The sequence below is a fragment of the Nyctibius grandis genome, chromosome 1 (assembly GCF_013368605.1).
Source record: "Nyctibius grandis isolate bNycGra1 chromosome 1, bNycGra1.pri, whole genome shotgun sequence".
NCBI lineage: Eukaryota > Metazoa > Chordata > Aves > Nyctibiiformes > Nyctibiidae > Nyctibius > Nyctibius grandis.
This window is the reverse complement of record NC_090658.1, coordinates 69,150,773-69,175,443: the sequence shown is the minus strand read 5'-3', so window position 1 is coordinate 69,175,443 and position 24,671 is coordinate 69,150,773. Positions and strand designations below refer to the sequence as shown.

Genomic DNA, 24,671 nt, shown 5'->3' with positions numbered 1-24,671 from the left:
AGCCCTGGAAAGAATTTCTCCAGCTGGGGGAGTATGCAACTCATGGTAGTGTGGCTTTTATGCAGCAGCTGCCACTACGCTTGCCCTAATTCAACCAATAAATGTGTTTTTAAAATCAAACTGGCGTAGATGTAGTCAAATCCCTACCTATAAAACTGGCACTGAATTCTCCAAGTTACAGGCGTATACTTGGGGTGGTTTTACTTTTATTGTACTTAACAATTCACTAGCTTGTTCCTCTTGTATATATACACAATTCCTTGCAGTCAAAAGTTCTGCATGAAGGGAATTGCAAAAAGATAAGCATCCGGAAGAAATTAGCGACTGTAGTGCTTGTACGGAAACTTTATGGACTAAAGATTGGCAGTGAAAAAACTGTGCAGTGTCACAAACACTGTCTCCCTCTCTGTCCCTCACAGCTCACGATGTATACTTCCACAACAAAGCAAACAGATGACAACATGAAAACAATCAAGATGAACCTTGAACTTGGGTTTCCCAGTAAGAAGTGCAGAAGGCCACTACATCATCTCTTGGCAAGAGGGCTGCAGTATTTTCCATTGACTTATGAGTGACAAATGGCTGAGCCATATAAGAGCATTATTGTTGCCACGCTGTACTGGGGAAGCAGCTTCTAGAAGGCCGCGGAAGCAATGGGTGTCTGGTACCAGGAATACCAGCAGCAGAGCCCAGGCCATTCAGGGTGAAACCTCAAAAGTGAGCGGTCACTGCGAAAAGAGCGAACGAGTCTGCTCAGGGCGGGATGATGGTGAGAGAAACAAGCACGCTGTGTTGCCGCATCTAACAGGCTATTATATACAAAATGCCGCGTTCCCTGAATTTGGGTTTGGGCTAACAGACAAATTTACCAACAGAAAAGGCTGTGGTTTGGGAGCTACAACAGGCAATGTATCAAACTCAGCCTTGCGCATACTTACCCCTAGCCTTGCTCAAGGTTGACTTCAGCGAGTAAAGATGTGTTTGTATGCACACATACTGAACTGCTTATGTCAGGAAATACGTATAATTGCTTAAACTCTCTGTGAAATACAAAGAATGCTCAGTTTGAAGCGCTGTGTTATGAGATCTGTGAAGATGTGAGGGTGACCACACAAGTCAGAAAGGGGCTGCTAGCACAATCTTATTTCTGTGCCTTTGTGCAGACACGCTGTAAGTTCAGCCCAGCTCTAACAATCTGTTATGTACTTTTTCAGTAAGCCTACACGCAGGTTTGAAGCCTTGCTGTTCACTTCCTTCCATTATCAAAATCGGTTTTTATTGACTTTTTTAAAGTAATTTTTTTTCTTTAGGAAAACTATGCAATAGATTTTAATCAGCGTTTTATTTTAATGCAACGTTAATTTTTCCTTTATGCAGTAGGATGGATTTTTTCCTGCCTTATGTGCCTTGCGCTGACATACTGCTCCCAGACACAGCAGGAAAAAACGTATTACTTGGCTTATTTGCAATTCCAGTTTTCTGAACGCCTACCCAGAAAGCTCTTTTCCCCCGCACAGTACAGGTATTTTTATCTCTCTCCGATAACTTAGTAAATGTTTCGGCTTTAAATTGTTAGAAGTTTCCAGGAAGGCTCCGTGCACTCTTCGGATCCCCAGGGCCCGACCCCGGCGAGCGCAGGGTGCCGGTGGCCGGCGGCACCCCGGGGCCGGCCCTCACAGCGAGTGCCGCAGCCCTCAGGAGGGCACGTGCCTCGCGCGGCACCTCGTGCCAGTGGCGCCGAGAGGCAGGCGGGTGCTCTGCCGGCGCTACCGGCCCGCTCCCGAAACGCGGGCTCCGGCGGCCGACCGGTGCGCGCCCGACCGCGGTAAGCTCCGCGGGGAGCCTGGGGCAGCGCTGTCCCCTCCTAAGGCGGTAGCGCCCGGCTTTAACCCCCTGGGGCCCCACCGGCCCCTCTCGCTCTCGCGCCTCGCCTGCCTCCGGAGACGCTGCCCGGCGGGGCGGAGAGCGGCGGGGCGGGCAGGGGTGTGTCCTGCTCCCTGCCCGGGACACCGGGGTCTCCTCTCCTGTCTCGGGCGGCGGAGGCTCACTCGCCTGGCTGGCCCGGGGCGGGACGAGCCAGCAGCTCGGCTGCCCGGGAGCCATGGCACGGGAAAGCTTGCCGCTCCTCCTGCTCCTGGCGGCGCTCGGCAGCCGAGGCCAGACGCCACCGCCGCCGTCGCCAAGAGGTACAGGGGAGCAGGGAGCCCGTGCCTCACTCGCCCCGGCCGGGGCCGCGGAGGACGTAGAGGGGGAGGTGAACTTGCCACTGGCTCGGGAGTCCTTGTGCTGACGGGGGGTCGAGGGGACAGGGACCGAGCGTGACAAGTAACCCCCAGCCTGTGGAGCGGACTCGGCGGGGGAGCGCTGCCGGGGCACCACCGCCGGTGCAGCGGCCGGGCCGAGAGCTTCTGTGGCGCCGGGAGCGAGCCCGCATCGCCCTGAGAGCAGCGCTCCGTCGGGGCCGCGGGCTCCCGCCCCGCCGAGCCCCGCTGGCGCGCCCGCGTAACGCCCGCGCTGCCGCCGCCCCGCCCCGGGGCAGGGCCGCCCGGCTCGGCGGGCGCTGCTGGCGGGGAACCTGACTGGCGGGGAACCTGACTGGCGGGGAACCGGACGGGGAGCTGGTCTGCGCTCCCCGTTGCGTTCTGTCTCCCGCTCGCTCTTCCCCCTTGAGTCTCCCCCACACTCTTTTTTATTAAGAGGTAAAGTCACGGTTCAGAGCGTGGCAGATGAGCTGCGTTGTGACTGAACACGGAGGGGCAAATCGTACTTAATATAATTTAGAGACGACTGGACGACATGTCCTGGTCCCTGAAGCGTCACATAGTCTCTACAGGCTAATCTGTTGGCAACCCTCTCCCCGTGTTGCGCCCGTCTGTTGGCATCTGCATGATGAGGGGAAGCTTGGCGCGCTGTACTGAAACAAATGCGGGCTGCTCGGGCTGCTTTTACTTAAGGTGACAATTTGATGCACTTATCCAGTAACAAAGCTTTTCTCGTTGTTAAAAACTGACCACGACTGGAATCAGCATCAGTTGTATCCTACACGAATATTCATTCCGTGTCTTACACATACAATCATCTCCCATTATACAGCGTTTAGGTGTGTTGACACTAAAGGGTTTTTGTTTATTTTCTTTTTCAATTACTGTGATGTGGAAAGATCCAAAGGGTGATGTACAAATACGGGAGAAATAAACTTTATTAAATCTGTCAGCTCTCATAGGAAATCCTTAAAGCCATTCTTCAGCTGGCAGTATTCCTTCTGGTGCCTGCATTTGCTGCTCTTCACTTTTTTAGCCTTGCTAAAAAGAATCCAGTAAGGAGATACCATGGGTGTGTTAACATAAAACTAATTAAAGCTACTAGAATAACAGCTTGTCTTTGACCTTGATGTCGCACTATAGGCTGAACACTTTGGATTAGGAATTTTTAGGGTTTAGGGTTTACTTTGGAAAACATGGTGCACTATCATTTAGTGAAAGAAGTGTTTCAAGCAGCTGACTCCTTAATACTAATTTTACTGTGTGAGGATAAATGACAGTTGATAAAAACTCATCCAGAATTAAGCTGTGTTAGATGATGACTTATTCATAAACACTGAAGACTGAGATTTTAAAAGCAGAGTATTTAAGATATAGTATGCTATGCATTTTCCTCTTGCTTTTTCTTTTTCTTCTTTTTCCCCTGCCAGCCAATTCATTTTTCAACTAGAAAAATACTGATTTTGCATTTCTTTTATTCTCCCTCACTCACACACAGAGACAATTCTGGAGAATGTAATTTTCCTTTTGCAGTATCTTGGCTTTTTTAACCTCTGCAGTGAAGGGATATGATAATTATTTTCCTTTTAAATGAGAAGTGGGTGTGTTGGGTGTTCAACTGCTGTATTGTTAGTATTATGTTATAACTGAGTTCTGGTAATTCAGTGAGGAGCATTAGGACTCCTGATTAAATGTTAATAATGTGATGATGGGACCTTCTAGACCTCACAGTTGAATTCAGGTGCTGGTCTGCCAAATTTTTAAGCCATTTACTGTCTTCCAAATTTCTAACATCTGTTACAGCTGCTAGGAGGTGCTAGCACTATGTAGATATCACTGTGTTGTTCAGGCAATGAGGTAATGAACTCCTCTCTAATGCAAAAAGTTTGAAAAGCCTGACTTCACTGAAGTCCTGGGGGATTTTTAACATGTACAAGAATGTTACTAGACTCATAGTTTATGCTTTTAGACTTAGAACTTTTGTCTTTCCACTTAATAGTTATTTGGTAATAACCATAGTGCTGGATGCTAAGTACTGCCCTCTAATTGTTAGCACCAGTCGGATGTCTGCAGAGAAAGTTATGTAACAGAGCTGCAGTGCTTTGAAAAACAGTATTTGGGACATCACTGTGAATTCCCATGTTGTTTTTTAGAACAGAACAGTTCAAGAACATTTTGCACCTCAGAGATGAGAACACTCTGTAATTCTGTGGGTTTTTTTTGTTTGTTTGTTTTTGCTTAGGTTTTTTTTAAAATTATTTTTCAGTTCATAGAAGATTTACTGTGGTCAGAAACCTGGAGTTAATTTTAAGGGGTTTTTTTTTCAGTTACACGTTATTTGTTCTTCTGTTGTTTGAACACTAAGTAGTCATGTAGAATGTCTCATAAAATGGAAGAATCAGAACCAGAAGGGCATGTGCATTCTATACCAGTGTTTCTTAAAGGTATGCGTAGCTTGCAGTTAAGGCAAACTTACTGAAGTGCTATATAATGTTCCTTTTGAATCTTGAACCTTGGTTCATCCTCTTTCCTGTGGAATGTGAGAGAAACTAGTAGTAGTTTAGAAAGGAATAAAAAACTTGCTTTTGATCTTAAGAATTCATTCTTTTATTAAAAAGTCTAAGTATCTATCATGGGAGAGAACTGAAGCTATGTATCTGTGAAAGGTGAGAATATTAGGGACAGGGCTAAGGAACATACACTGCACAGTAACTTGATCTGTGTTGTCAGCTGCTGACATCAGTGGAGATAACTCATGGAGTGCAGGTGTTTCTTAGCATCTCACAAATAGGAAGTGTAAGTTGACTCCAAGAGCTGACATATATAGGATGCTTATAAAGTCAAAGGGAAATTTCTCACTTGAAAGAGAAATGAGGGGTGAACGTCAGCCTAGTGTTAGCAGAATATGACTGGTGCCAGTCTGTTAGGCAGTGGATGGCGGCAGGTTGGTCAATATTTTTAAGTCTGTCTGTAGGTGTAGTTTTTTAAAATGAGTTTTCAGAGTTTAGTTCAAAACTATTCTCTCTGTGTTATCTCATGGAAATGAGGAGTTATAAGATTCCTTCCCACATATGTACAGGTGTGCATATTGCACACAGTACTCTGAAAAGTCAAGAGAGATAATGGGACATAATTTTAATATTTCACATATTAAGATTGAAGAATGTGGCGTGGACTTAGGTTCTCTGTTTCTGGAGACAAAAAAACAGATGCTTTGTTAATGTAATCTGGTAAAGCAGAATCATAGAATCATAGAGTCATAGAATGGTTTGGGTTGGAAGGGACCTTAAAGATCATCTACTTCCAACCCCGCTGCCACGGGTGGGGACACCTTTCCACTAGACCAGGTTGCTCAGAGCCTGGTAAATTGTTGGTAAATTTGCATTCTGCTTTCCTGAGAGAACAAGGCTTAGGTGGTTGCTCTGTTTATTGGCTTGTTCTCACCTAAATAAATATTGAAGCTGTTGTCCAATATCAACCAAATTTGAAACTAATGTAGAAATCTTTAAGATGATAACTGAAAATCAATGGCTGTTTGGGAGAAAGAGCACCAAAGTACTTTCTCTGTGAGAGGAAAGGTAGAATTTAGCCATTATCTAATCCATTCAGTCTGGTTAGTCAACATATGTGGGGCTGTGGATTCAAGAATGTGAAAGAGAGTATGTTCATTGTGGAGGGTGGGGGTCTTACAATGTGTAAAATTCTGTGTACGTTTTTTATAAAAAGGAGTTCTTTAATCCGATTTCAAGATTTTATAACAGGTAATGAGCCTCGTTCACTGAAAGTGTACTGCAGTAAAGTGCATTCTATGTATACCCCTTTTACATTTATTCTGTGTGCTACTAGATGTTTTTGTAGATAAACTTTTGGTGATCTGGAAATCAGGATTTTTGTTTCTTTTTTATTATTATTTTTAAAATGTATGTATACAAGACAGATACTGATCAGTTCTAGAAACTCTCTTAGGGGTATTTAGATCAACAGGGATTAACCAGCCCCAGACTTCTAGGAGATGCTGCTCTCAAAAATATGTTGTGATCGCTCGTAACTTTTTACTTTAAAGTTGTTGTCTACATTATTTTCTTATAGTTTAATACCAGTTGAGAAAGTGAAAGCAGAGGGTATTAATATGTGTTTCAGGTTTAGCATGTGAGAAAGGAAAACATTAAAGGCCAACCTAAGGTATTAGAAATAGGTAGAATTGCCCAGACTGACTGGAGACATGAATTTGTGTGTGGTTTTTTGTGTACATGCTTTAACTTGAAATAACCACAGCCAAACTGGATGAGGTAGGTCTTGTACAAGAATGCGTGAATTTCTCCAGGCAACAAATAAAAACATAAGATGCACTTTATGTTTAAATCCCTTATTATTAATTTTTCCTCCTACAAGTTTTTTACAGGAATCTTTTCTTATTAGGCTTGAAATGCTAAAGTCAGAACAGTGGTTCTTTAACCTGTTCCAAAAATCTGCTTTAAAATAATTCAGCAAACAATCATTTTTAATTAGTTCAGGCTGGAGGAAGGAATCCACCCACACATGTTCTGATTTCTTATCCAGCTACTTGGATAAGACAGTTTTTGGAGATTATAGTATTTTGGAATAAGAGGCAGCATGAATTTCTGATGCAGGATTGCTTTTTTTTTTTCCCCTTTTTTTTCCCCTGAAGTCCAGACTCCTTATATTTGTAGGTCAGGAATGGTAAACGGACACAAATACATGCAAATGTGAACAAGCGTGTATACCTGATTGTCTACTTTTCTTTCCCAACTCTTTTCTTAGATAATAAGCCCTTAATTACTGGATATTTTTCTTCCTGAATGAGAGTTCTGTCTAGCATATCTGAGAGCTAGTGTGTCACACACTAACAACTCAGGCCACACTAACAATAATACAGACCAAGTCTTGCTTACAGATGTAAAATACAGAAAAATGTTACATTTGCTAAATTTTATATTGACTCCGTCCACGTCTTTGAAACAGGAAAGGGAATTCCTTGATGTTTGCCGATAAAGCTAGTTCATGAGCTGGCTCCTGCTGATGACTACCTGTTGTTCTCTTGTACAGGCTGCTGTAGTTGACAGCCAGTTCCTAGTTCCTGCTTTTCCACAGTTTTGATGGTCTTCTCAATCCAAAAATATAGATAAGAGAGGTACCAAAGAAAATGGCAATGATTTTTGGACCACTTCTGTACCACGGATAAGGCAGAGATTAGACCTTTCTTCTTTTTTTCTTTTTTCCCCTTAGGTTTTATTTTGATTAGAAAAATGCTAATATTTCCAGAAAAAGGAAATTGAATTTGTGTGATTTTTGTTCTGAGAAATAAAGATCTCTCAGGATTCTTGCAAAATGCAAATAGCTGTTACTACCCTCATTTTTTTCAGCAGTTCAGGTCTCCATTAGTTACACCTTAGCATCACAAGGATTTTCCTAGGGCACTGCTCCCTGCCAGATTCCTCTAGCAGACATTATCTTTGAATCAGACCTTGTAATAATGTTAGACTGTAAAGCAGCTGTAGCAGTATTATGCCAGGGAACTCTTGTGAAACCTCAGGAAGAATAATGAACATTCCTGCAGAGTGGATTATCCAAATAGCATTACAACACCTTGTTCTGTCCCAACTGTCATGTGAATCTACTACTTTCATAATTCATGGATTTAAGATGTAATAAAAAAGAAAAATACCAAAAAGTGAATGAAATAGGATTTTTAAAAATTGTTTTGGTAGCTATATTGATTTTTTTAATGGCAAATGACTATATCTTGTCATTCTTCACCTAGTCCAATGAATGGGGGCAGCCTTTGAGGTCAGTTAGAAAGCATCAGAAGAATTCTTCATCGGAAAAGTTTAGAAAATGGCTCTGAACATACCGTATATTTCCCACTGCTGTAAGAAAATGGAGCAAAGCTAGGGGTTGGCAATCACAAACTTAGAGGTGCAAGAGAAAGAAACGAGAAACACTGTTTTTCTGCACACTTCCTGTAAGAGTGAGAGTTGATTTTGGATTTAATTTGGTTTTCTATATATACACCAGCTCCTCAGATGAACCCTGAGAGTTTTAGATGCCACTTTCACTTGAGCTACCTTTAGGTTTTGATGGAAGATGCTGGGCATGGCAATGTATTCCTCTGTTTATGCTAGCTGCTCAACAGCCTGTAATCCTGTTCCACAGAAATATCTGGATAATCTCAATTATAGGGAAATGCATTATATATTAACTTCCCTGAAGTGTATCCTGCACTGGGAATGCAGAACTACAGCTATGCATTTGTTGCTGAATAATTTTTAGGCTGGGAGAAGGAATAAATAAATAGCATTACTTGTACATATTACTATGCTTCTAAATATGTATGATAAAATACTGTGTTGCCATAATAACTATGCCATGATAACTATTGCCATGATAACCTGTCTGCAATGGTAGGGAATATGAGTAGTCTGGATTCCTCTGAAAGCCAGAGAGCTCTATGAAACAAGAAGAAATCCATGCCTTTTAAAGAATGCAAAGTGACATAAATAAAACATACAGGGCTTTTGAATTTCATATTTGGAACCACCAGGAATAGAACATGTACGTTTGCGCAAATCCCAGAGCTGGTGATTTGAGTGTGATGAAGTTACACATCTGATTTAGTTGTGTGAGTATGTGTGAATTTGTTAACACTACCTGAAAAAATAAATTCCTTGTACCATTTCATCCCTGTGGATAATTTTTTAGTCACCTTTTATGACAACTGTGGAAAAACCCAAACTGTGAATATAAGAATTCCCATACACAGCACATGGCATAAAACAGAGTATGTTTCTCATTGGCTTTTGTTTTTAATATAATTGGAGAATGTTTTCTATTAATCATTCCTTTTCAAAGAAGAATGGACCCTCACACAAGAAAGGTTTTCTTTACCGTGGGAAAAAACCCTAGACATTTTATTGAAAAATATATTTGTAATATGCACACTGAATTCTTCTCTTAAGCAGTTGCTTTCCACAGCTGGGCACAGCCTTCTAAATTAGTTCCATTGTATTAAGGTTGTGTGTTGTGTGGGTTTAGGGTCTGTGTGAGTGTGCTTCTCCCTCCCGGTCGCTTTTGGTATACTTATATAGTAAATATGGCAAATATTTTCTAAATTCAGAGTAGGTGGGAAGCTTTTACATGCATGTTCTATAGTCATTGATTATGCATGCAACTCCAGTTTCCTCCCCCAGCTGCAGTTTTGACATGGAGAATAAGGTGGTCATTTGCCAGCAAAATTAATAGTAAAATGCTTATATCATCAACTTCATAGCTTGTTAACTAGAGGGGAAAATGCACCGAGCCTGCTTGCCATGTTGGTAGAAGTTATTTAAAAGTGACTTTGAAGATCATGGTTTAATTGCTGAAATAACTTTTGTGGCATAAAAAAGTGATGGGAAAAACAATAATAACAATAATAATAGTAATAAATAATAAATAATAATAATAATCAGCATCAAGAGCTTGAGCCAGTTCTTGGGGAAATTAGATACTGTCTGAGAAGAATGAAGTGGAACTCAGGTTGTTGCACTGAGTCATTTGTGTAGTCATTGAAGATACACCTTATCCTTTGGTCAGTAATGTTACTCTCATTATTTCTCCTCTGGCTGTCCTTCTTAAGTGGTAATACCTAAAGGGATCAATGGATGCATCTGTGTTCTCCTGTATTAGTGCTTCATGATACTAACACATCTGTGGCTGTTTGTACAGTACTTTGTTTCTACTTACAATATCTATTTGTCCCAAAATATCTAATGAAAATTTCTGGGGTTCAGAGGTTGTGACGGTTTCTTATGCAACTACTTATTTTGCTGATCTGCTTTTTGCTTTCACCCGCTGTCTTTCATCTTGATTAACTCCCATAATATAACTCAAAATAGTAAAATTGCATGTATGCCACTAGTAAGAGAGAGATCAGTGCTTGGTTTAGTATGTTACTTTGGACAGAGAGTAAAACTGTGTGTATAGTTTTTTTGCACAGTGTTTCTATGGTTTTCATTATCTATACAAAATCTGGTTTTTATTTTAGCCATTTGTGGCTTTTAATTTGAACACATGGCTTACTGATACATGTACAGTTTGACAGTGCTCATCTTAAAAACATTGCTTGAGGAACATAAGGGCTTTTTGAGGTGAAAAGTTCGGGAGAGAAGGCTATTTATGTCTGTCTGTAAAAATGAAAACAAAAATAGTTAGATATTCTGTGACATGACTGCTAATAAAGCAAGCTTTTTGCTTCAGGAATTAACCTTTGCTGATGTTAAGCCTTGTCTTCGTATTCTAGGCTCTTTAGGATTAAAATAGAAGTGCCATATATACAGAAGGTGACATGGTGCTGGATCATGTGTATAAACTAGTTCAAGAGGAAAATTATGGTGATGAGCAAACTTATGAGAGATATACAGTAATTTCTGATCGTGTTTAGCATTATAGAAGACACAGACAATTAATGCCCTCAGGGTTTTGATCTAAACAGCAGGTACAGGGGGACAGAAACGCTGATTTATTAAGTTATCAACTCTGGGTATAGGATTTGTTGTTGGCATGAAAATGTTTGTGGAATCAGCCTAGATATAGATTGATTAAGGCTGATGAGTTGTATCAGCTCAGAAGCTCTAGGGGAAATAGGTATCTGAATTTGATATTTATGGAGGGATGTAAAGAAAAGAACTTGGTGTGAAAGTGCCGATAATGACATTATATAACCAATTGTTAAATAGGTTATATGAAAAGCCTCGTTAGAGGGGAAATGGGAGCTGGCAAATATGATGCTAATATTTAAAAAGGTCTCACACAGTGATCTTGTAACTAATAGTTTTAGGGCTGAACACATTTGTAGACATGATAAAGAACAGAATTAGTAAATACATGGATAAATATGTTGTGCTAGAAAGAGCCAAAGTGGCTTTTGTATATTATATGGATAAGCCTTCAAAGAATTTGTATTAGACATATTAATAAAGGCTATTATAGTAGACATGGGTTTTCAAAAGAGCATTTGAGAATATGCCTGAGTATCTTAAACTATGATATCACAGAAAAAAAGGAAAGAACTCAATTTATGGAGGAATTCACAAAGGTTTTGACAAGGTATATGCCTGGCTGGGATGGAATTAGGCTTAAATTGAATTGACCGATATGAACATTGGAAGTTCTTCAGTAATTTGTTGTAATACTAGTAGTGGTCTGCAGAGCCTCTTTCCTTCAATTAACATGAGAAAATGCAACATTCAGTCAAACAGCGTGGAGCCAGTTTCTTATGGCTCAGTTATTAAAGATTCAGTAAGTAGCAAGTGTTCTGCCTTATCTAACTGTAAGCTGCTACGCGTCCTCAGGAATTCCAGTTCTACAGATGATCATTTATAGACCATCACTTTCCAAGCGAATCTCTCCATCTCTGTGGAAGATGGGGTAATTTGTAGGCAGTCTGCTTCAAAAATGGTGAAATCTGTTGTAGCTCGAATGTAGACACTGCTTTTAATCTTCTGCCTCAGTCCTGTGCATTTGTGAAACAAACCAGTTGCACATTTCTCATGCAAGAAATTCTCATTGTCTCACTTTTCCTTCATTTTAGTTGGAAATATTTCCATAGGAAGACTTATGCCTGGAAATGTGAAGAATCACAGCACAGAAAATTCTGCTGCACAGGCAGTTTGAATAAGTTAGGAAAAGTAAGGCTTAAGCAGTTTTGATATAAGTTGTTGCCCTAGCTTGTTGATAAATGCAAAGTGAAAACAACCCCTACTATAACATGCATAATGTGGACTTTAACTACTACCTCTCTTCCTCTGTTATTACCAGCCTTTATTTATGTTTATATTTTGCTGTAATGACAACAAAAAGTTTTCTTCACAGTAACCATTGCATGGGCTATCACTTTTGTGCAAAAAAGCCGAGTGGCTGAGTAGCGTGTGCCTAAGATTACTTGGCAGACCCCCAGGGTCAGATGTGACTGGAGGACCATTTATGCTGCTCAGGTGACTGACTTTGAACATGGTGTGTGAAGGGCACTGTTTTAGACTCTTCTTGTCCCATGGAATAGAGTTCTTTCTAGGAATTAGAAGGAATTTTGCCTGCACGGAATGAAAATAAATATTTCAAATTGATTGAAAATCCATTGATGAATTAATCCATTAATTGATCTAAGTACCTCTGTAATATAACATTTAGTTTCAAAGACAGTCTAGAATGAAATGAAATTACGCTGCTCAATCTGTTTCATAAACTTGAGTAATTATTAAATTTCGTGTTAAAAAGCCATTATATTTTGCATAGCAGACCTTTAAATCACTTCTGGAATTAGTTTAAAAATGTAGCATCTGTCTACAGTATGACAGTTCCTGTACAATTATTTTCTAGAAGTGAAACAGAACTTACATATTCCCTGCTAAACCAAATCCACAGAGAGTCCAAGGAAATAATTTTCTGTCATTCACTACCTGGTTTTCCTTTATGGCTGTTAGTTGAAATATCTGAGTAAAATACCTAATAGCATGTGATGTGTACTCATTTTAGTGTGAAAGTTAGTTTGTTTGAAGTTACAGTGAAATTCCTATTGACTTCCTCGAGGCAAGAATTTCATTCCCAGTCCTTATAAAGGGAGCATACAACCCAGAACATAATATTTTGTTCTGTCTTAATGTTCTGCTGAACATATGCGTAAGTCGTTTATTTCTACAACGACTGGAAGAATAAGAGGAGCCAGAGCTGTCAGAATGAATAGTTAAACTGAAGTATTAGCTGTAGTTGAAATCTAGAGAGCGAGTTGCTACAGAGAGCTATTAAGAAGCATTTAGTGTTGTTTCCTGTTTAAATGAGGCTTCGTTTCTATCTTTGTATGGGCTCCCTTGACTTTATAGCAGTACCTAAACAGTGAACAAAACCAATTAGCTTTTAAGATAAACTAATTGTGGAAATGGCATGCAAGGGGAAGTTCTTTAAAATGACACATACAGATCCATAGTAATCTCTTCTGTTAGGAATTAAACTTTTCTGTGTCCAAGCTGAGATGTTTTCACTGTATCAGCTGGGCTGAAGAAACATCTGTTCTAAATCTGTGAGTGTCAAAATATTGATTGGCATGTCATCAGACGGTACTTCTAGAATCCCACTCTTCTGTTTCATGAACATTAAACACTCCTACACATGCACTTATGAGTTTATGTGTGTTTTATGAAAAACTTGACCAGTTGTAATTTCAAATAGGTATATAATTCTTTATGTACAAATAATTTTTGTAATTTTTACCACTGCAAAGAAACTTGAGCAGGGGATTCAGCCTTTATTGGATAAAGTGTCTTAAGAAGTAAGCTCAAGGTTTTAGAGGCGTATTCTACAAGAATTTAGATTCAATTTTATTAGCAAAGCTTATTGTATCTGCCACCTTATTTTAGGTTTTAAGGTGGATTTAATGTGTACGAGTATATTTAGGCTTATTGAACGTAAAGAGATTTTAAGATATGTTGTGTCTCGGCCTTAGTTTCCACTGGGAAATATAATTAGCATGAAAGAAAAAGTGTATTTGTTTTAAATAATTTACTTTTTTTTTTTTAAATTAGCAAACACATGCAAGCTGTTTTCTTCCTGAATATCTTTGCAGCTCTGTTCTAAAACAAACCTTGAAATTTTAACTCTGGTTATTGTTAGTGGATGTTATATCTTACTAAGATCTTCTTGCATGTTCTTAACTCAATTTTTGTCCCCAGTATGCTGTACTATACAATGGAGGACTTTGGCTTCATCACAATGTATGTCACTCTACCTAAGATGCAACATATATAATGTTTAGAATTACTGCATATTACTAAGCGGCATTAAAATTCCAAATTAATTAATTATCTAGGACTTTCAGATTTTGGGAACAGTTTTGAGTGAATCTGTATTTTTAATATTAGACTATGGATATAGACCTGAGTTACAGACCATGTAGTTTAAAGCAGACAGATTGTTTGCTAGATCTGGCCTAGCTGTGGCAATATAGACTGATTTAATGGAAGGAGAAAGAAATAAGGAAATTGTAGCTACTCTGATGCACTTTGCTTTTTTAAATAGTATTTTTAAGAACATTCTAGACTAGAGACAGGTCATATTTCCCACCCTTGTAAGAAGCCTTTTGTATTCCAGTATTATTATTATTCTTCCATCCCCTTTCTCTCTATGGCATGTCTCTGCATAACTTCCATTAAATGGAAATTGCTTGTGTCTATCTAGAACAGATGTGTACTTGGAAGGTGAGCAAAGCTGTTCTTTCCGTATTCATAAATGAAGCTTGTACACTGCTATTTAGATAAGTGCATTGTGCTTTTGATATAGTGGATGTATAATGGAACGCTGAATTAATATTATTATTCTGCTAACATTATTAAATCTAGTAGGTTCATGACTTCTGCCCACAGAAGAACTTATCCTTGGATCTGACGGTTTACTTAGCACAAGACCGGAAAGGAAAAGATGAGCTGCACACACCTTGAATAGTTTGTTCGTGGTTCAGTCTTCAGCCTGATAAAAAAGGCTCAAGGGTATTATTTCAGTAGGCCCAGGAACAGCAGTAGTGTTCCTCTCGGAAATACGTTGTTGTCTGAGAATAACATCCATTTGTGTGCCAGCCTTTGTCTTCCTCAGAAAAAGTGACAGTTTTTATGTTTTTTTTTGCGAAGGAAGAGGCATTGTCCAGAATGTACGTTTGAAAAATAGCAACGTTTCTGAAGACAGGTGCTCTCTGGTCTATTGTTGTGTTCAATTATTTGAAATGTGTGATGTGGGATTATTCATTTTCTTTAAGATCTGTAACTGATCTGCTTGAATCATACTGACCCAAACAGAGAGAGGCTGGGGTCAGGTTTCCTTTCCTATTCCAGCACAATATTCCAGGAAACTCTTCTGGCTGATGCTTTTTAAGCAATGCATTCCATCATGCACAGATATGTATATTTCAGATATATCCTGTTATTGCAGTCTTTGTGAATATGGATGATTAGACACATCCCCCCCTGCCCCGGCCTGTATAGCAACATGGCAAGTATGTGTTTTTAAAATGTAATATTTGTATTAAGACAGTCTTCAGTGGTGTGGAGAGGATGGTGAAGCTGGCTGTAGAAAGCGATGTCTAAATAGGTAGAGCTAATGTCCTTTCCTTAAGACTGCTACACTTTCAATGTTCTTACTCTGCAAGTGCTTACATGCTCAGTAGGGGATTTTTGAAAAATATCCAGTTATTGTTATTAGCAGAATGCTTTGTGTTTGCAGTCAGACCCTAGAAGGACAAGTAATGCATGAAGGATGTAGAAGTTTAGTGACCTTCTAAATCAGGTCGTGGTATATTTTTTTTGTCTTTTCTAATAAACTCTTGGAAACTTGATATTTGAGCAACATAAATAGGAAGTTATAAATTTAAATGAAGGTTAAAAAATAATGTCCTACATTTGCATCTGGATTGTGTTACCAGTCTTAAGATGCTACCCAGAGCAACAGTATGCAGCATGGGAAATCTGATAACGTTGTGAATCTTTCAACCTTATGCATTCTAATCTGAGTGTGGTTTCCTGTAGTATTGCTGATACGGCCAGATAAAACAAGCTTGGATCCAAAATCAACCTCTGTTATAAATGGATGCTTTCTGTTATCCCTGTTTGTCCTGTAATCTGTGATTAACTGTTTGCTATCACAAAGGGAAAAACATTATTGTATTCAGTTTTGTGTGTAGACTCACTTCCAAATGATGAGCAATTGTGGTTTACATGACTGTTTCGTTCAAGTGCAGTTAAGTATTATTTTATGCTACATTTAAGTGTAGAGATACTTTTATTCAAAGCAGCATCTTCAGGCTAACTAACTGCTTTCATGTTTCTTCAATGGCAGTAAAACTTTTCACCATGATGATGAAATTACTGTGATTTGTCTTCCTCAAAGTAAGCATTTTTTTTTCATTTAGTTGAAATGATGTACAATAGATTACATTGTCTGTAGAATCGAACTCTTAACAGCAAAATTTGATATGAACAAATAAAATTATTTATTTTGCTGTCTCTGAGTGCTGAATAGAATTTGTGAATAAAAATAACAAGGTCTGGTCTCTTCCCTTTTTTCTGCCTGGGCAGACTTCCATCGGAAGTTTAGAAGGGAATTCTAAAATGAACATTTCATTATTACACTGAGAGAGTTTCGGTGTCTTTCTGCTCTAAAATATGTGGTGTTACACAATAGCCACCCATCTCACTTAAGGATTTTCATATTTGTAAAGAATCAGGAAAGTTTTGAGAGGAATGCTGCTCTCTGTTATGCTTTAAGTGTCTTAACATTATTTCTCTCTCAATGAGGCATTTCAGAAGCATAATCAAAAAAAGAAAGCTGCCACAGAAACCCAAGCCACTGAGACATAAAGTGCTGGGGGAAGTATCTATACCAGTTAACATTAGACATGTAGCTTGATTAGGGAGATATTCTTTCTATCAATCATTTATATAGTTATTTTGTTTCATACAGCACTTCAGAGTACAAGTCTGAAGTACTTTGATTTGTCTTCTGAAGGAGAATTGCTCTTATCTAAAGAGAGAGATTAACTGCCCCCAATTTAGGCACTTTACTTTCTTGTCTGATACCCTGATACTGTTAGAAAACAGGGCAGGTGATGAGGAAAAAACTAATAAAAGTGAATAGTGGATTATATAATTAGTAATGGAGACCAATACTGTATAGATAGAAGGGCAAAGAAAGAATAGCAATGAGAAAAATATTGGTGAAATTACAACATACCTCTCATGTTGAAAGACTAGACTAGGCTAGACTCCATGGCTGAAAACTTATGCTTCCTTTTGTTCTCTGGACCAAATTAATATTCAATAATTCATAGGAAAACATGTCGAGTAAGAAAAGTAAAAATACCTACTCCCTCCCTCTCCTTCTCAACTAGTTTGAAATTTGGGCCCGTGTCCTAGGAGGTGGAAAACATGGATTTAAATCCTTCTAGGCAAATATGGATAAATTCTCTGTACTGAAGCTATTCAGTTTGTTTCAGCAATGTATTTCTGAAGCCTTATTAGATGTGGAAGAGTGACAAAATTCACAAATCAAATACCACTTAGTGGAGGTGACAGTAAATGAAGTCCTAGAAAGTGAGCAATACTTGCAGTATTGCTAAGACTGAAGCTGAAATAACCAGGACTGAAACAAGCCAGAAGCTGAGACCTACTTTTTTAAACTCAAATACTGCTTTTCTTTAGCACTGTCATTTTAGAGTACGACAGGATGGCCATATTTTGTCTATATCTTGCTACAAGTACTGCAGGCAAACAAAAGTTTGTATGACATACAAAGTGATACAACTGAAGTTTTCAGTGGTAAAACTGGTAATAGAAACCAACTACCAAAGTCTTCTGTGGCCACTTTATTACACAGCTATATTCACTGAGAGTTAGAGTGTCGTGGTTTTGATTTGCTTTATAGCTCAGCTTTTCTGTCAAGAAATTGCATCAGTAAAATATTACTTGCAGCTGTGATATTAAAGATTGCCATTATGAAAGGAGGGGGAAGCATATTTCTAGCTCTCATTTTGAAATGCATGTAGGTTGAATTCAGGAAATAAGTATGATTGAGAGTTTTTTTGTAAAACCAAGGGGAGATAAGAGAAGGAAACCCTCGTTCTTCTCATAGTGGAACAGTGTCAAGATGATAGTTTTTATTCTGCAATAATTTAATCTCATCTGATCTGGATAATGCAAAGAATTCTGCGTGCACATAAAGAAACTGAGGTCTGTAAAATATTCCATACGCTATAGGGTTACAGTGTCAAGGAAGAGAGGATGAGAACATGGAAGCTTTGATATAGTGAGAATCACGTGCCTAGGAACTGAGGATGGCAGAAAGACTTTCAAAAGTTTCTGTGGGAAGTTTATTGATTCATTTTTTTCCAAGTACTTTAATTTCCATCTTTCTGAAAAATAAATTAGCCCAAGAAATTAGAATCGTATCTGGAACTCGGCTTCTATATTTATAAGGCAAAGATAGTATGTAATGCCAAGTGATGATGTCTTGAAATTCATTGAGATTCTGTCACAGTTTAAAGCTGGGCCGGCTATTAACCAGGTGGCAGATGCTCTCTGTTAACCCTCTCCCCCCCACCAAGGGAAAGGGAAAAGGGAGAGAGACTTATGGGTTGGAAAGTTAAAACAGTTTTAATAAACTATAATAATGAAAAAGAGTATAATAACAATAATAATAGAAATAATCAAATATATACAAATATATACAAAACCAAGACTGAGAGCTTGGAAATCCTCCTCAGGCAGAGTTGCTCCCCCCAGCATGGGCAGAGGGGAAAATGCAGTAGCTCCCCTGCCATCACACCTGCAGGCTTTTAACTGCAGAAGTGGCAAAGCTGGTACCAATCAGTGGGAGACAGGAGGGCCCCTCCCTCCTGGGCCCCACCTCCAGGAGGCAGTGGGTTAGTGATAAATAGGAAAGTGAGAATGACATGTATGGGATGGAATACCTCATTGGTCAATCTTGGGTCACCTGCCCTGTCTGCTCCTCCCTGCAGGTGCGACCCCCCTTCAGCTCTTCACTCCTAAGCAGTGAGGAATTTAGCAGTGACCTTGGTTTCTCTAAGACTAATTGGTCTGGTTTGGGCCAAACCAGGACATTCCACCCCTTATTCCATACCATTCATGTCATACTCAGATCACCACTACCTTTTCGTTTTCAAATATATATATACATATCACTAGTTAATGATTCATCTCTATACAAAAAGTTCATTAAGTTCATTTGGTTCAGGATTGTGGGTTTCCATCTGGCTAGCAATCTCTCAGCAGTCTCTCTGGCTAGCAGTCTCTCTTTTGTCATGGTTCGTGCCCACGGGTTGCAGGTTAAAGATGTCAGACTCGAGGAGGTTACTGGACGCCACTTGATGAAGCTCTGGTCTCATCACCACTGTCTTAACCTGAAAGACACTTATGCAGCAACAACATACAGTTCAGACTTAAGTAGTCTCACCCAGAATCAGATCACCTTCAGGGACACATCGGACTTCACCATCTTGCAACATCACCCACCAAGTACATCCAGGTCCCTGAGCAAAAGCAATCCCATGAATGGGTTTACCTTTGCCCGTTGCAGGAAGAACCCAGCCAGTTTTTCCCAATAGATTCCTTTCATGCACCACAGGGACTTTATCTCCTTCTACTGTATGTAGAAGGTCTGACTGAGCAGGGCCAGCTCAATTGATAGATCCCCTGGTGTTAACTAACCAGGTAGCTTGTGCCAAATGCTTATCCCAGTTTTTAAAGGTTCCACCCCCCATTGCTTTCAGGGTAGTTTTTAACAGCCCATTATACCGTTCAATTTTCCCAGAGGCTGGTGCATGATAGGGGATGTGATATACCCATTCGATGCCATGCTCTTTGGCCCAGTTGTCTATGAGACTGTTTTTGAAATGAGTCCCGTTGTCCGACTCAATTCTCTCTGGCGTGCCGTGTCGCCACAAGATTTGCTTTTCGAGGCCCAGAATAGTGTTCCGGGCAGTGGCATGGGGCACAGCGTATGTTTCCAACCATCCAGTGGTCGCCTCCACCATGGTAAGCACATAACGTTTACCCTGGCAGGTTTGAGGGAGTGTGATATAGTCAATTTGCCAGGCCTCCCCATATTTATATTTCAACCACCGCCCCCCATACCACAAAGGTTTTAACTGTTTGGCTTGCTTAATTGCGGCGCATGTTTCACAATCATGGATAACCTGTGCAATAGAGTCCATGGTTAAGTCCACCCCTCGGTCACGAGCCCATCTGTATGTTGCATCTCTTCCTTGATGACCTGAAGTGTTATGAGCCCACCGAGCTAAAAATAGTTCACCTTTATGTTCCCAGTCCAAATCTATTTGGAACACTTTAGCAGCCTGATCCGCTTGTTGGTTGTTTCGATGTTCCTCAGTTGCCCGACTTTTAGGTACGTGAGCATCTACATGACGTACCTTCACGACTAGTTTCTCTAGCCGAGTAGCAATATCTTGCCACAGTTCAGCAGCCCAAATAGGTTTACCTTTACACTGCCAGTTGCTTCGCTTCCACTGCTTTAACCACCCCGACAAGGCATTTGCCACCATCCATGAGTCAGTATAAAGATATAGCCTTGGCCACTTTTCTCGTTTAGCAATGTCTAGAGCCAGCTGGATGGCTTTTACCTCTGCAAATTGACTTGATTCACCTTGTCCTTCTGTGGCTTCTGTGACTCGTCGTATGGGACTCCATACAGCAGCTTTCCACTTCCGATGCTTTCCTACAAGACGGCAGGATCCATCGGTGAACAGGGCATACTGCTTCTCATCCTCTGGTAGTTCGTTATATGGTGGGGCTTCTTCAGCACGTGTCACCTCCTTTTCTGGTGGCATTCCGAAGTCTTTGCCTTCTGGCCAGTCCATGATCACTTCTAAGATTCCTGGGCGATTAGGGTTTCCTATTCGAGCCCTCTGTGTAATTAATGCAATCCATTTACTCCATGTAGCATCAGTTGCATGATGGGTAATGGGAACCTTACCCTTGAACATCCAGCCTAGTACTGGTAATCGAGGTGCTAGGAGAAGTTGTGCTTCAGTACCAATTACCTCTGAAGCAGCTCTAACTCCTTCATATGCTGCCAGTATCTCTTTTTCAGTTGGAGTGTAATTGGACTCGGAGCCCTTGTATCCTCGACTCCAAAATCCTAGGGGTTGACCTTGAGTCTCCCCTGGTACTTTCTGCCAGAGGCTCCAGGTAGGACCATTGTCCCCAGCTGAGGTGTAGAGCACATTTTTAACATCTTGTCCCGTACGGACTGGTCCAAGGGCTACTGCATGCACAATCTCTTGTTTAATCTGTTCAAAAGCCTGTTGTTGTTCAGGGCCCCACTGAAAATCATTCTTCTTTCTGGTCACCTGATAAAGAGGGCGTACAATCTGGCTGTAATCTGGAATATGCATTCTCCAGAAACCCACAACACCTAAGAAGGCTTGTGTTTCCTTTTTGTTAGTTGGTGTGGACATAGCTGTTATTTTGTTGATCACCTCTATCGGGATCTGGCGACGCCCATCTTGCCATTTAATCCCTAAAAACTGGATCTCCCGGGCAGGTCCCTTGACCTTGCCTCTTTTTATGGCAAAACCAGCTTTCAGAAGAATTTGGATTATTTTCTCCCTTTGTCAAAAACTTCTGCTGCTGTATCACCCCACACAATGATGTCATCAATGTATTGCAAATGTTCTGGAGCTCCACCCTTTTCTAGTGCAGTCTGGATCAGTCCATGGCAAATAGTAGGACTGTGTTTCCACCCCTGGGGCAGTCGATTCCAGGTGTACTGGATACCTCTCCAGGTAAAAGCAAACTGTGGCCTGCACTTTGGTGCCAAAGGAATAGAGAAAAATGCATTAGCAATGTCTAGGGTGGCATACCACTTGGCTGCCTTTGACTCCAGTTCGTATTGAAGTTCTAGCATGTCTGGCACAGCAGCACTCAGCGGTGGCGTAACTTCATTTAGGCCACGACAGTCCACAGTTAATCTCCATTCTCCATCAGACTTTCGCACTGGCCATATAGGACTATTAAAGGGTGAGCGAGTCTTGCCAATCACTCCTTGATTTTCTAATTGTCTAATCAGTTTATGAATGGGGATCAGGGAGTCTCGATTGGTACGATATTGTCGTCGGTGCACCGTGGCAGTAGCAATTGGCACCTGTTGTTCTTCAACCTTCAGCAACCCCACAACAGAAGGATCTTCTGAGAGGCCAGGCAAGGTAAACAGCTGTTTAGTGTCCTCAGTCTCTACAGCTGCTATACCAAAGGCCCATCTGTACCCTTTTGGGTCCTTAAAATACCCTCTCTTGAGGTAGTCTATGCCAAGGATGCACGGAGCATCTGGGCCAGTCACAATGGGGTGCTTTTTCCATTCATTTTTAGTTAGGCTCACTTCGGCCTCCAATACAGATAACTCTTGAGATCCTCCTGTTACTCCTGAAATACTGATAGATTCTGCCCCTTTATGATCCGATGGCATTAGGGTGCACTGTGCACCAGTGTCTACCAAGGCTCGATACCTTTGTGGTTTTGATGTGCCAGGCCATCGAATCCACACAGTCCAATGAACTCGGTTGTCCCTCTCCTCCACCTGGCTGGAGGCAGGGCCCCCCTAATTAAGAAATGGATTCGTGCTGCTCACAGGGACTGGACCTTCATTTCTCCTATTCACACTTGGGAAAAAGTGATTTGAGGCCCATCTACCCTGACTGGGGTCCTGCTCACTGGTAACTGGAGCAGCCATCCTCCTAGAAAAATTCTCTCTGGTATTTCTTTTAGCTTGCAACTCACGTACTCGTGCCTGTAGGGTACTGGTAGGTTGTCCATGCCATCTGTTCATGTCCTCCCCGTAACCACGCAGGGCAAACCACAGGATACCTCGTGATGTGTTCTGTTTCCTTTGAGCTGGTCCTGTAGGAGAGCGTTTGCTCCTAACAGCTGCAAAGCGCGCCTGTGTAGGTAGAGAGTCAAGTTTATTCTCGATCCTGGACAGTTTGTCTGACAGTTGCTTAAATGAGTCCTTGTTTTCCTTAGTCAGTTTTTCCACAGACGAGATGCGTGCCTGCAGTGGGGAAGAAATACTATCTTCATACTGTCGCATACAGTTAGCCATTTCGCCCACAGTAGAACGTGCCATAGCATCTTCTCCCCATACTAATATTGACAATGTATGGGTATATGTCGGTGGAGCATTCTTCACAACCTTCTGGAACATGGATCGGTTGCATTCCACTTCATCAGGATCTACAACTTCCCGTGGGTGTCTATAAATGATCTCTTGCACAGCAAGTTCTCTAAGGTAGTTAATACCTTTTTCTATAGTGGTCCATTTGCTTAGGTGGCTCATAACATCATCTTTATAGGGATACCTGCTCTTTACAGCTGACAAGAGTCGCCTCCAGAGACTGGTAGTGTTTGACTTTCTTGCGAGCGCCTTATCAATACCACCATCTCTGGACAGGGATCCCAACTGTCTGGCTTCTCTGCCATCTAATTGCATGCTGTCTGCCCCATTATCCCAGCATCAGAGCAGCCAGGTAATAATAGGTTCACCGTCATAACGGCTGAAGTCTTTCCTTATATTTCTCAGGTCCTTCAGGGATAAGGAGTGGTAGGTTATCTCTACGTCCGAGTCCTCCTCTTGTGATAGTTCTGCTTTAGAAGGACCTTTCTTCTGTGATGGGTCTGCTTTAAAAGGACAATTGAGGAAACCCCCCTCTGTGTCAGGCCCTAACTCTGCCTGAGAAGGGCCCTCACCTGGGTCATATGATGGCTCTGCCTTAGAAGGCTCTGAGTCATCATCCTTCTCTTCATGAGCTGATTTCTTTCAGTATTTCTTCCTGGTTACAGGAGCAATTGGTACAGATTCGATAGATGCTGGGGTCTGAGTAGATGCAGTGGCTGTCATGGGAGTGCTGAGAGTCTGAGTAGCTGCAGTGGCCATCTTGGGGGGTGTAGCAGCTGTGGTGCAGGCTGCCAAGGTTTCAGTGGATTTAGTGGCTATAGCGGCAGCACACGCTGTAGGATCTGAGGTGGCTGCACAACACCTACAACTGTCCCTGCACCGATATTTAATCTTATCCCACATCAGAAACACATTCAGGACAACCAAAAATAAAAACATGCCACCTAGACAGCACCATCCTAATTTCGCAAAATCTAGTGGAATCAGTTTGGCAGAAAAGGAGAAGGTACTATTTCCCAAAGTAAAACTGGAAGTGTAATCATTAACAGAATCAGCTAAAGGACTCCTGGAGCGTGCAGATGAAGTCGCTGCTACTGATTCGCGATTAAAGCTGCCCATCATTGTGTCATAGAGATAAGAGATCGGAATATTAACTGCCCAGTTTATCACAGCATAAATCAGTATCAAACCCCATACCAAAACAATACATTTCGACCAGCGCCCACTGCTAAACTGCATGTAAACATTCATAAGAAGCAAGCAATAACACAGTGCCCACGTCAGGTAAGGCATCATTGCAATACTCAACTGTGAAAGAAACTCTATAAAAAGTCGAGATAACACAGCATTCAAAAATGACATCACCATCTTCACTATCTGTTTTAATTTTCCAACCCCTCGTAAATCTCAAAGGAAGAAATCTGATATTCTCTCAGCTGAGCTCTCTGGGTTTCCTCCCACCAGAGCCAGGATTCAACTTATCAGAGCAACCTGTTGGAGCTTCTCTCGAGCCCCACGTTGGGCACCAATAAATCTGTCACGGTTTAAAGCTGGGCCAGCTATTAACCAGGTGGCAGATGCTCTCTGTTAACCCTCTCCCCTCCCCACCCTAAGGGAAAGGGAAAAGGGAGAGAGAGACTTACGGGTTGGAAAGTTAAAACAGTTTTAATA

General features: G+C 41.0%; 1 protein-coding gene across 1 annotated transcript in view; it reads left to right on the top strand.

The window, feature by feature from the left end:
* The first annotated feature begins 2,064 nt into the window (after positions 1–2,064).
* Positions 2,065–24,671, top strand: part of LAMA2 (laminin subunit alpha 2) — a 400,132-nt gene continuing 377,525 nt past the window's right edge. Inside the window, 1 exon segment of the mRNA XM_068416012.1 lies at positions 2,065–2,186. Within this exon segment, the coding sequence (XP_068272113.1) occupies positions 2,102–2,186 (85 nt within the window). The 5' untranslated portion in view covers positions 2,065–2,101.